Consider the following 13,147-nt stretch of genomic DNA (forward strand, 5'->3'; position numbering starts at 1 on the left):
GTTACGATGAGCGATTACGTGCCCACCGCTCCCACCCTCATATTATCAAGGTCATATGGAAGTTCAAGTTTTTCACAATCTTACTATTCTCAGGTCTTCTTTTTTATCTGTGATTTAACACCGCTGCTTTGAAGATTGATGCGCACGCAGACGGACGGCCCTTCTTCACGTAATCGCTCATCGTAACTCCTCATAAAATCAAGATCAAACTTCATACTGGTAAGTTCTCGTTTAATCTTACTATTAACACGCCATTTTCACAGTTAAATTTATTCCATCTCATCTTCTTAGCACTGTCATTAAAACTATTTATTGTTGTTCCTTATTGCCTAAAATTACTATTTTGTTATTTCTTGTAGCTGGTAGGAGAGGGACCTCCAGTGCCTTCAAGTGTTGGCTGCAGGAGGTGTCCCCCCAGGACACACAGGTGGTCGGGCAAGGAGTGGGACGTTGGGTCATGGGCCTGCAGCGGCCTGGTCTTACCTGTATCGGAGATGTTCCAGATTTAAGAGAGAGTTAGATAGAGCTCTAGAGGCTAGTGGAGTCAAGGGATATGGGGAGAATACGGGTTATTGATAGGGGACGATCAGCCATGATCACAGTGAATGGTGCTGGCTCGAAGGACCGAATGGCCTCCTCCTGCACCTATTTTCTATGTTTCTATGTTTCTATGCCAACATGTGGACCAGATTTGAACTTTAGACTTTTTTTTTGTAAATGGTGCAAACATAAAAACTGTGCATTTGTTTCCTAACCCTTTGAATCTTGTCATGCTCTTTGCTACTTACTATATTCTACAACTTTTCAGAATTATAGAGAACATTTTTGCATACTCATCAATTCCCTTCACATTTAACTTATCGTCCTACAACCAAAAACCCAATTGGTTTACTCATTAAAGATGGATAGTGTGATAAAATAAAACACATTAAATCACCAGTGTGGAGTGCGTGGTTCTGTTTTTCACAGCAGTCTTCCTTGCGAGCTTATCTTAATTTAAAAATGTAAAGTTAGGGCTAGGGTTAATTTTGTGTGATAGACAATGCCCATTCAGAAACACTTTAAGCTGTTCAAATGTTAATTGTTTCAAGCCGGCGATCTTTCATCAATAGCAGATCATCTGACCAAATGTTTACCTCCCTTTAGATGCTGCCTGACCTGCTAAATATTTCCATTGTTTTCTTTCTAGTTCACATTTCCAGAATTATGCGTTTGAATCAAAATTTTAATTATTCAGATTACGTTATAAACTGAGAAAAAGAAGAAAGCTTTCATTCAACTTATTTGTAATAGACTTGAAGATGTTTTTCAAGTCTAAAACAGAATCTAACCTTGTTGATGGTGAGAGATTCCTTCACATTGTGTAGTAAGAAATCATATGGATCTGCACCAGAAAACTGCACATAAATCAATTTCAACATATGTACGTGTCTTCACTACATTTTTATGAAATATTAGCAAAGGAACTCTAAATTTGAAGTTTTTTTTTTTTTTTACAGAATCCAAGGAAATGTGCCAGCATGTGAACACTACATTTCCACGTGAAAATCAATTCCAGTCCAAAAAGGTTGCCAGTTCCTACCTGATAAATGTGATGGCCATAACTTCCTGATATCAGACTAATGTTGCAAGATAAGGAATTCCCATCTGCAAAATAATTGAATTTGATCAAAACCTGTACCACCATGTGAGTGTAAGAGAAAAGCCTGATGTATTCACAATGATGTTCAGCAAGTAGAGCCAAGTAAATGATGTACCTTGGCTTCCTCATGAGATCTCCATCATAAGTGTAGTTAGTCTCCAGCCAATTTGAACCATTCCACATGATATCAAGAAATGGGTAGGAATGCTGAATACAGCAAAGTCTATGGGATTGGACAAGATTCCCACTGCATCCCAAAACTAGCTGCACATCCGGCCAATATGTTGCAGTAAAATTTCCTGCTATATCCCTATAACCCCTTACACCCTTAAATGAAGAAATATGCAAATCTCTGCCTTAAAGATATTCACTTACTCATCCATCTGTGGCCATGAATTCGACAGATTCACCACCCTCTGACTAAAGAAATTCTTCCACAAATCCCTTCTAAAGGCACGTCCTTTATTCGGAGGCTATGGGCTCTGGTCCTAGACTCTCCCACTAGGGAGACATCCTCTCCACATCCACTCTATCCAGGCCTTTCACTATTCGGTAAGTTTCAATGACGTGGGGAGTACAGGCCCGGTGCCTTCAAACGCTCATCATATGATAACCCAAAATCCTGGGATCATTTTCATAAACCTCCCCGGAACCTCTCCAACACCAACGCATCCTTCCTCAGATATGGGGCCCAAACTGCACACAATGCTTCAAATGCCGCCTGACCAGTGTCATACAAAGCCTTAGCATGACATCCTTGTTTTTATATTCTAGTCCTCTCGAAATAAAAAAATAAAAGGTATCGACTTCGCCAACAAGAGGGCAGCACAGTGGCGCAGCTTGTAGAGCTGCTCCATCATGGCGCCAGGGACCCGGGTTCGATCCTGATCTCGGGTGCTGCCTGCGTGGAGTTTGCATGTTCTCCCTGCGACCGAGTGGGTTTTCTTGGATTTCGTCCCACATCCTAAAAACTTGCGGGTTGTTGGGTTAATTGGCCTCTGTAAAATTATCCCTAGCGTGTATGGAGTGGAAGGGAACGTGGGATTAATACAGAACAAATGCCAACGTGTGATCTCTTGTCTCTGTGGACCAAAGGGCTGGTTTCCCCGTTGAATCTTTAAACTAAAACTAAATCGGTAATACCTTCTGAACCTTCTGAATTTGTAGTCGGCAGCATCGCATATCGCCAACTTGATAGCGGCATCGAATGTAATATTTCGGCACCGGCAGTACTTTGAATGACTATGCCTGTTTACCGACTATTAGGAAAGGTTAGTCCATTGTATCTGTGCAGCGTGTTCCTCCGTGGTCTCCTATTACATGCTTGCACGATTGAGAAAATGCTATTATGGAAACGGCAGATAGGAGGCATGTATACCCAGCAGATCTCGCCACATGCAGAAATTTAGCCGACACTGAGGACATACTGATTCCTGCACTATCTTTACCAATGTGCGGTTTCAGCTCATTCTACAAAAGGCAGTTGATACGACCTCATTAAACGAGGGGCTTTGATGTGACTCCGAGAATAAAGGTCAATTAGTGCATATTCATTCAGAAAGAATTCCAGCTAAAGAGCTGTTCTAGCCGCCTTTATACACACACGAATAATGGAAGATTCATTCCTGGATCAAGATGTCCAGACTCTATTTCCGACTGTGAATGTAAAAGGAACCATGAAGCACGTATTGATTAGACGGGCGCATTAATATTCCGATAGACCATAATCTACTTTTTATTGATCAGCCCATTATTTTATAAACTGTCCCGGCACCCTGCATCTCGTACGTGCAACTGAAATGAAATTAGCTTTTCGAGTCCATTCCTCCTTCCCCTCGCAATCACTACCGTTGCCCGTGAGATTGAACAACCCCCCCCCCCCCACCCCCGCAAAAATAGGTTTTTATCTTCTACAGAAATAACGCAAATGCATCGTCTGTGAAAAACCCGGAGGATATTTTTCTACCTAATTTTCTTTCAATCTATCCATATCTATCATCTGCCCGTCGACAGCATCATTTATTGCGTGCAGGGCGCTACCCGGGTCCTCTCAGCGAGGAACCCACGCTCTCCCTTGCTGGTATTTACCCCTCGGGTCACCTCCCAGAGATGGGTAATGTTTATTCTGCTGACATCGGGATCGACTTGAAGCATTTTTTTTCTGACTGCGGCGATACGCGTCCCAACACCGCGTGCAATTTTGGAATGCTTATTATAAACCGTATTGCCTTTAGAGGAATTTATATTTGTTCGCACTAAAACAAGCACGCGCATATGTGTCCTGTCAGACGTACAAATCTGATGCAAACGGCAGTTCTGGTTACACGATGGAACATATCACAGGACTATCCCACCTTTGATTTTTACTTAATGGATTTTCGATGTCACTGTTAAAGCAGCTTCTTCGTCTAACATGCAGCGCATGGTTACAGAGGTGACGAGCTACATAAGATTGGGGGAAATGGATAGGATCCACCACAGCCCGCCAGCAAACCCCCTTCCTCCACCACAATCGTCTCCACGCTCACATACACCCCCAATAAGTAAACCGCCAGCAACGCCCAAAGCCTTAACTCGGTTTATACGATCCCTGCGGTAACATCACGAACACCCTGCTCGCACCAAGACAATCAGTCAGTTTCCACAGCGGCCGCCCGTCAGCGACGCCCCCACAACATGCGGCACGTGTCACGGGACCCTGACATACAACTAGATACTCCACAACATGCCGCTTCGGTTAGCGGTGTGCCGCATATTCAAGCTAAAAAGTGCATCGTTTTGCGGAAATGATCGGCACGGCGTTGTAATGAACAGCGTCTAGTAGCTTGCACTGACTAACTGTCGGCACTGGCGCTGTTGGATTTGGCTTTCACATTTCCTTCACGATGAAGCAAATCGGTAACTAAATACACTGCTGCTATGATTTGTTATGATTACATATATGGCAATGGCTTGCGTGTCTGCGGAAACTCTGCTGAAAGATGCAATTAGAATAAAGCAATATTGTTATGGAGAGGAGGGAGAATGTGAGATGAGTTCAGAAAGCCTTAAATTCACAGTGGCTGGACTATCCCTTTGTGGGTTTGGTGTGATCTGATTATAACAAGCACCTGTGCGAGTGCATTGCACTAACTCAGAGCAAGTCCGGGGATTGTAACGTTATTTGCGCGGCTCGGAGAGTGAAACCGAGCCGATCCGACACGCCCGCTCTGCCGTTTACTGGCTCCGCGCTGCCTGACGCACGACAGCTAGGTGCCCCGTTGCCAGCCAGTTACAGCGCAGCTCCGGCTGGCCACTGTGACCATTGGTTGGCCCAATGTAGGCGCTACGCAAAAGCAGAGCGCTGAGCCCAGAGAGCTGCAATCTGTCAGTAGAGGCAAGAGCACAGGAACCAGGGACTGCAGCCGCGGGGAGCAGGGAAAGCTAACGGCAGCAGGCAGGAACACACGCACAAACAAAAGGACGAAAAGGAATATATATATATGTCTATCTATATATGTATATATATATATATATATAAAACACTCGTGAAGTTCGGATTAGCGAGCAGAACTCTAGAAAGTGTTAGACGATAAACTCCAGACCCAGTTGTTCGCGTTTTGCACCGAGGATATGACCGGCCGCTGTGTCAAAGGGTTCGCTGTTAAACCAATGCCCGCGGGATTCGCTTCTTCCAGGCCACTACTGAGCAGTGGGAGATCAAACGACTATTTCACTCATTAAAAAGGCAAAAGAAGTTCACGCTTCGGATGCGACGAGTCGGCTTCACGTAGCTGGCGTTTGCGGAGAAATGTGATGGAGAAGAAAATCAAGACGGAGCGCGAAGTGGAGAGTAATTAGTAATATTTGTTGTTTTTTTCTCCTCCCGAACAAAAGGAAACATCGTTATTCAACCTAATAAGGGACGCCGATCGGTTTGGGCTTTGGACATGACCTTCCTATTCTTTTTGCTTTGCATCCTGATCGATCGCGTTGCCTGTCAGATCCGTTATTCCGTTCCCGAGGAGCAGGAACATGGCACGTTCGTGGGGAATATCGCCGAGGATTTGGGCTTGGACGTGACCAAGCTGGCGGCCCGCAGGTTCCAGACGGTGCCGAGCTCCCGGACCCCGCACCTGGAGGTGAACCTGGAGAACGGGGTGCTCTTCGTCAACGAGAAGATCGACCGCGAGCAGATCTGTAAGCAGAGCCCCATCTGCATGCTGCACATCGAGGTCTTCCTGGAGAACCCGCTGGAACTTTTCCGTGTGGAGATCGAGATCGTGGATATTAACGACAACCCGCCGAGTTTCCCGGAGGCGGACATCACGGTGGAGATATCGGAGAGCGCCGGTGCTGGCACTCGGCTGCCGCTGGAGAGCGCGTTCGACCCGGACGTGGGCACCAACTCGCTTAGCACCTACGAGATCACCCCCAATAGCTACTTTTACCTCGACGTGCAGACCCAAGGAGACGGCAACAAGTTCGCCGAGCTGGTGTTGGAGAAGAACCTGGACCGGGAGCAGCAGGCTCTCCACCGCTATGTGCTGACGGCAGTGGACGGGGGTATGCCCCAGCGCACCGGCACCGCACTGCTCAGCATCAAGGTACTGGACTCCAATGACAACGTGCCCGTCTTCGAACAGTCCGTCTACACGGTGAGCCTGTCCGAAAACGCGCCCGTCGGCACCCTAGTCATTCAGCTCAACGCCACCGACCGCGACGAAGGCAAAAACGGCGAGGTGGTGTACTCGTTCAGCAACCACGTCTCGCCCAGGGTGAAGGAGCTGTTCAGCATCGAGCCCAGGACTGGCTGGATCGAGGTGAAGGGGACCATCGATTACGAGGAGAGCAGCCTGTACCAGCTGTTCGTCCAAGCGAAGGACCTGGGACCCAACGCGGTGCCGGCTCACTGCAAAGTGCTGGTGAAAGTTACCGACGTGAACGACAACGCGCCTGAGATCAGTTTCAGCACCGTTTCCGACTCTGTGAACGAGAGCGCAACCTTGGGCACCGTGGTCGCCTTGCTGAGTGTCACCGACCGCGACTCGGGTGACAACGGGCAGCTCCAGTGCGAGATCTTGGGACAGGTGCCTTTCAAATTGAAGCCCTCCTTCAAGAATTACTACACCATCGTGACCGACGGGCCGCTGGACCGAGAGATCACCGACTCATACACTGTGACCATCATGGCGAAGGACCGGGGGTCGCCCCCTCTGGCGTCCAGCAAGTCCATCAAGGTGCAAGTGGCGGACGAGAACGATAATGCACCCCGCTTCTCCCGATCTTCCTACGACGTGCACGTTTCAGAGAATAATGTTCCAGGGGCTTATATTTACGCAGTGACTGCCGTAGACCCCGACTTGGGGCAGAATGCGTACATCTCTTACTCCATATTAGAGTGCGATATACAGGGTATGTCGGTCTTTACTTACGTTTCCATAAACTCCGAGAATGGCTATCTGTACGCCTTGCGCTCTTTCGACTACGAGCAGCTGAAGGAGTTCAGTTTCACGGTGCAGGCCAGAGACGCAGGAAACCCTCCTCTAATCAGTAACACCACCATTAACATCATCATAGTGGACCAGAACGACAACGCGCCGTCTATCGTATCGCCCGTGTCGAGGAACGGCAGCGCCAAAGAGATGGTGCCCCGCTCGGCTGAGCCGGGCTACCTGGTAGCCAGACTGGTGGCAGTGGACGCGGACGATGGTGACAACGCTCGGCTTACCTATTACATTGCCAAGGGTAACGAGCTGGGTCTCTTCAGGATGGATTGGAGAAGTGGAGAGCTCAAGACCGTCAGGAGGTTACCCGCCAACAAGAAGGCCCCCAGCGCCCCGTACGAGCTCCTGATCGAGGTCAGGGACCATGGACAACCGCCCCTGTCAGCTACGGCCACCATCCTTGTGGCTGTAGTGAACAGTCCCGTGGACCGACAGGGTGAACGGGGCAACCGAGCTGGTAGCCCGAAAGAAAACTCGCTGGATTTGACCCTGATCTTGATTATTGCCCTGGGCTCGGTGTCCTTCGTATTCCTGCTAGCCATGATCGTGTTGGCCATCCGCTGCCAGAAGGACAAAAAGGTGAACATCTACAGCTGCCTGGCCAGCGAGTGTTGCGCCTGCTGCCGCCAGGCGAGGAACAGGAAGAAGAAGCTCAGCAAGTCGGACATCATGCTGGTGCAGACCACCAACACCAACGCGGCTCAAGTGTCGGTGGAGGAAGGGGGCTTTGGACACCATAGTCAGAATTACTGTTACCAAGTTTGCCTGACTCCAGAATCGGCCAAAACAGATCTCATGTTCTTGAAACCGTGTAGCCCGGTCAGGAGTACAGACGCTGAACACAACCCCTGCGGGGCCATTATTACAGGGTACACCGACCAGCAGCCTGACATCATTTCCAATGGGAGTATATTATCAAACGAGGTAAGGCGTCTACCGCATCTACTCTACATCGCTAGCTCCCCCAAGCTCATAAATCTAGATCTGCTAACTTAGTTTTTCTCAGCTGAAAGCCGTGTGCGGTTATTTTCGGATGCTGCGCTGTCTTTAGAGCAAGGACGGGCGTCATAATGTGAAATGTTGTAAATGCAGCCAAACGGCACCAATTGTCTACTGTGATTTGATTAAATAATCCGTGACTTCCGGCACCAGATTAGAGAGTAAAAAAGGAATGACTGTTTTTTATGTAATATGTCGACCAGTAAACTAGAAACATTATCTAGTTATTAACTGTCGGAGAATTGAAACGGTTTTTTTTTTACATTCTTGTCCATTCTTAACACCTCTGGATATCAAGTCCTTAATACTTTCAGACGTACTGTACCAGATGAAACGACAGAGGCACAAGAAATCACTAAGCATTTTCAGGGGCCACAGGTCTAAAATACTGTTTTAATGTTCAGTTTATTTAAATTACCATGTGGTTTGAACTTGATTCATTCAGCCTCGTTCCTTCGCTACTTGGAGCTGAGAACTATTTTCAGCTCTGAAATTGCATGGTCATTATGAGCTCCAATGTTATATGAGCAATGGTAATTAACGTTTTGAATCTCTGAGACATCTGCAACTAAAACTCTGGTCCGATTCCTTCCTAATATTTGCCCACAGAATGGTACATTTATCTGCATGTTCTGTCACGAATGTTGACTCAATGTTTTATCCCACCTTCAGACAAAACACCAGCGGACCGAACTCAATTTTCTTGTGGACAGACCCCGCCGAGTTAACAGGTAAGAAACTCACTAATCTAAAACGCTCGCCAGTTTTCATTATTGCCAAGACAGCACAGTTCTATTGATGTTCGGCGTCAGGTGATAATACTGGCATGCTTTTTGCTTTTTTTCAGTTCTGCTTTCCAGGAAGCGGATATCGTGAGTTCAAAGGACAGTGGTCACGGTGACAGCGAACAAGGCGACAGTGACCACGATGCTACCAACCGAGCTCACAACACTGGTAAGCCTGCTAAAATAATGTTCCAATTTGTTTTTTTCCCTTACCGTGTTTGAGAGAGTGGGGGAAAGCGAAAGAAATGCATACCTTTTGCACACTGAATAGAAAATGTAATACGATACGGACGCCTTCGGTTTACTGTTTTATTTAAGTTGCGAGCTATAGTGTTTCATTCACGCTTCCTTTTGTCTATGTTGGGTGTCTCAGTAATTCACCAAACTGTTCAAATACGTGAACAAATGGGCTTGTCAGCGCAGAATGCACATGTGGTAGGATTCAATTAAGAATACTGTGCAGTTAACTCGGAGGCTCGAATTTCACCTCATGGTGTGGTGTTTCATGCAAATTATTGTTGAGTCATGGGCTTTGAACGAATTGTGTGATGTGCTGTTGAGTTAGATGGTACAAGGGGCGTGACATTATTAAGCGCTCAAAGTGTTACGGTGAATCCTGTTTCTTTGTAATGTATCCCGTGTACAAGCTGCCCTTGAACAAAGTTTAATTCCCCCTCTTCTTTCTGGTCATGGATTGGTTTCATCCGACCCATGCGCTACTGTTCATTATGGAAAACACGTTTGACACTAGCAGTCGCTCAATGACTCCTTTATTTATCCTGTTGTTGATGAATATGCCTTCATAAACGAGACCTAGCACTGGCATTTATGTCCATCATTGTTGGATGTGTTGGAATTTGGAAAGAAATGATAGAAGTGTCAGGGAATTTATAAGTGAACAAAGCAGAAGGCCTTGTCAGATATTTGAGCATCTGTTATTGCCGAAGGGATTAAATAACCCTTGTTCCACTTCATATAGTTCTCAACCTCCTGATTGAAAGACTGACAAACTTTGTGGTCTGAATAGTTGTGATCGTGTTGTTGGTGAATGTGTTTTTCTTTTGTACATCATCCTATTTCTCTTTCAAAATGGAGGGTTATTAAATACACCGACACCACAGAAGATGGCAGTAATGCAAAGCTTTACAGCATTCATGCTCTTTGTAGTAAGGAAATTACAATTCAAAGGTTAACATAACTCTCAACTATACAGAGTATCATCTAGAATTAGGAATAAAAACGGTTGCAGAAGAAAATGAGGTACAAACAATGTGACCCGGTGAGTGAGTCAGATGCCAATGTCCATCAGCGACCAAAATTTAAACCCAGCAGTAATAAAAATGACAAAACTTTGAAATACTTAAGTGACCTTCATTAGATTGGCAAGTGTTTCTGGAAATCAGATCAACGTTAACTGCAACCGGATTAAGGGAGTTGAAAACTGTTTTATTTAGCAGGAGACAGTTTGGATCATATACGTTTATTTCGCAACAATTTCAAATCTGCGTATTTCAATGTCTTATTGTGTAAATGTCGAAACGTTGAATATCTGGAACAGATTTACACCATCGCCCCTTCAGATGGATAGACGACCTTAATGGCACTGGGATGTCTATAACTAGCTTGCTTGAAAACATGGGATCTTCTGCTTTACACGTCCCAATCTTTGTCCCAGTATCTTCCAATGACGAAGTGCTTAGGGACAAAAATTTCCATCTAATGCAATGCAAATATTTGGGAAAAGTGTATATATTCTTGGCGTTATTGCGATTATCTGATGCGAATAATGGTATTTCTTTCTTAAGTTTCTTTCATAGTCCCCATTTCTCCATTATATTGATCCTTAGTACTGCTATAAGAATTTACTGAAACACATTCTATCAAGTGACCTTGGATATTTAAATGTTGGTGCCAAACCATCCACTGAAATGCAACGTTGTGCATTTGCATTTGAGAAAGACCTATGCAAGCCACCATCAGGCAAAATGGGAAGATTAGACTAGTTGATCAATAGATTTGTTAAATATATGAACTTTACTTTGATACAAAGTGAAAAAAAACTGGAAAGATCCATTGCAGAATTATTTTTTTTTTTTTTAGATTTCCAGCGTCTACATTTTTGACAGTGTTATTGAGTGTCGGTAAAGTATTTGAGGTTAGAAATCTAGTGTGTTGGAACTTCGAATAACCCATCGCCAAAGATGAGGCAAAATACAGGGTGGGGATGGGTGGATGCAGGAGCCAAGAAACGCAATGGGTATTGGTTACGACATTACGTGCAACAGAAGTGGGTCAACTACAGCACACCAAGATATAGAACATACCCAGCGTAGTTAATACGAATTTAAAAATACAACTTTTGCAGTGGAATGAAAATAGTTTTATTTGCCAAGTTCACAGAAGCCAAATTCCCAATTACCGTTTGAACTAATTCTCATGCATTTGATTACTTACTCATAGTAACTTTTGAATTTTTGTTGCCAAACAAAGGAAATGTATCATTGCTAATAGAAGTGATTATGGAAGGCGTAGACAGTGAGAACCTCTTCTCGGGGTGGAAATGTTTATTACACCAAGTGAGAGTGACAACGTTTAAAGAAGATGTGCGGTGTGAGTTTGTTCAGGGGGTGGCGATGGAGATAGCGAAGGCAAATAAGGCAGTGGCGTTTAAAATACTTTTAGATGTGTACATGGATATGAGGGGGGGGGGGGGTGAGTCATGTGCCGACAGAGGAGATTAATTTAACCTGCATCATATTCAGCACTGACCTCGTGGGCCGAAGGTCGTGCTATATTTTTCTGTTCTAGAAGTGCTGGGGATCATTGCCACCCGAGGCAGAGGTAAGGAAGCTGGGTGACAAATTGAAAATGCCCACCCTCCGTTCATAATATTCCGTAAATTATACACAGCAACGTTACAAGCCCTCGTCTCGTCATTATTTAATTCATTTTTTGTTAATGTCGTGGCCGATAAAAGCTCGGAATCTCCTGGTTTAGCACACTACAGTCGCGATTTATGCATTTAAAGCGATAACCCTTAGATCTAGAACACAGTGCGATTAAATAGGGATACACATAGATAGGGATAAATGGGAAAAGTCCAAGCAAAGAATCAGTTTTTTCTCAAGACCGGGCATTTGTGCTTGATCTAGGTGGCAGCTGGAGATACAATAAATAACTCGTACTCCTCATCTATAATAGCTTTTATGTTCTCACAAACAAGTAATACAAGGGGGAAAAAATAGGTATTTGCTACATGTGTCCATAAAGAACACTTACAATTGTTTAGGAAAGACGACACAGAATGCTGGTGTAACTCGGCGGGACAGGAAGCATCTCTGGAGAGAATGAATGGGCGACGTTTCAGGACGAGACCCTTCTTCAGACTATGGTGCCTGAACAGAAGGGTCTCGACCCGAAACGTCACCCATTCCTTCGCTCCAGAGATGCTGTCTTTCCCGCCGAGTTACTCCAGCATTTTGTGTCTACTCACAAATCGTCTACTGTGGGATTCCTCGAGATTAGTCTTCAGTATTGAAGTTCACCAAAATGGCAGAGTAAACAAGAAACATTATTACCACTCATTGGAGAATTTGATATCAGAAAAAGTTAGGAAGCATCGCACGACTCGTAATTATGTTTCTATTGTATACTGCCTAAATGCAAGGGAGGAAGAGGGGGGGAGGGGGGGGGGGACGTCACGTCGACGACGGTGACATTTGGGTAAAATGGATGAGAAAGCTTACTGAATTCCTGATCCCTGAAAGAAAGGTGCGTTAAATCTTTACGCACGTCTTTGCTTTGATGTCTGTCAACATTCAAAGGTTTCATAAACTATCATTGCTGGATTATTGACCTGTGAAGGGCAAATCCTAATATATCGAGATCATTAAATGTATTATTAATTTAAATATATAAAGATATCAGGATATATATCGCATGTCAACTTTGAAATAAAGATGATATAAACGAGCCCTAAATGTAATTGGGTCCGAAAGCAAGAACCTATATCAAATGGGGCATAAAATTATGGTTAACCAACCCGGAAGTGACAAGACTTGATCTACTGGTTAATTTATGTGAATGTTCTGAGCTGGTTAAACAAAAATCTGGAAGGCAAAACACGAAAAAATACAAAGCCCACTGGACAACAGTGAACAAAAAAAAAGGTTTGAGGAACCAGGCAACAGAACAGAATGCACTCCTTTCAAAGCTATTCAGAGGCACACTCACAT

The 13,147-nt window shown here is 44.9% G+C and overlaps 1 protein-coding gene across 4 annotated transcripts in view; it reads left to right on the forward strand.

The window, feature by feature from the left end:
* Positions 1-4,953: 4,953 nt before the first annotated feature.
* Positions 4,954-13,147, forward strand: part of pcdh10 (protocadherin 10) — a 70,066-nt gene continuing 61,872 nt past the window's right edge. For 2 of the 4 annotated variants that reach the window (XM_033020770.1, XM_033020761.1), the window contains exons 1-3: positions 4,954-8,052; positions 8,800-8,858; positions 8,975-9,081. In XM_033020770.1, the coding sequence (XP_032876661.1) occupies positions 5,572-8,052; positions 8,800-8,858; positions 8,975-9,081 (2,647 nt within the window). In that variant the 5' untranslated portion in view covers positions 4,954-5,571. The remainder of the gene's footprint in view (positions 8,053-8,799; positions 8,859-8,974; positions 9,082-13,147) is intronic. The other 2 variants (XM_033020742.1, XM_033020752.1) reach the window with 2 other exon arrangements.

Source organism: Amblyraja radiata, chromosome 1, assembly GCF_010909765.2.
Source record: "Amblyraja radiata isolate CabotCenter1 chromosome 1, sAmbRad1.1.pri, whole genome shotgun sequence".
In the NCBI taxonomy this organism is placed as follows: domain Eukaryota; kingdom Metazoa; phylum Chordata; class Chondrichthyes; order Rajiformes; family Rajidae; genus Amblyraja; species Amblyraja radiata.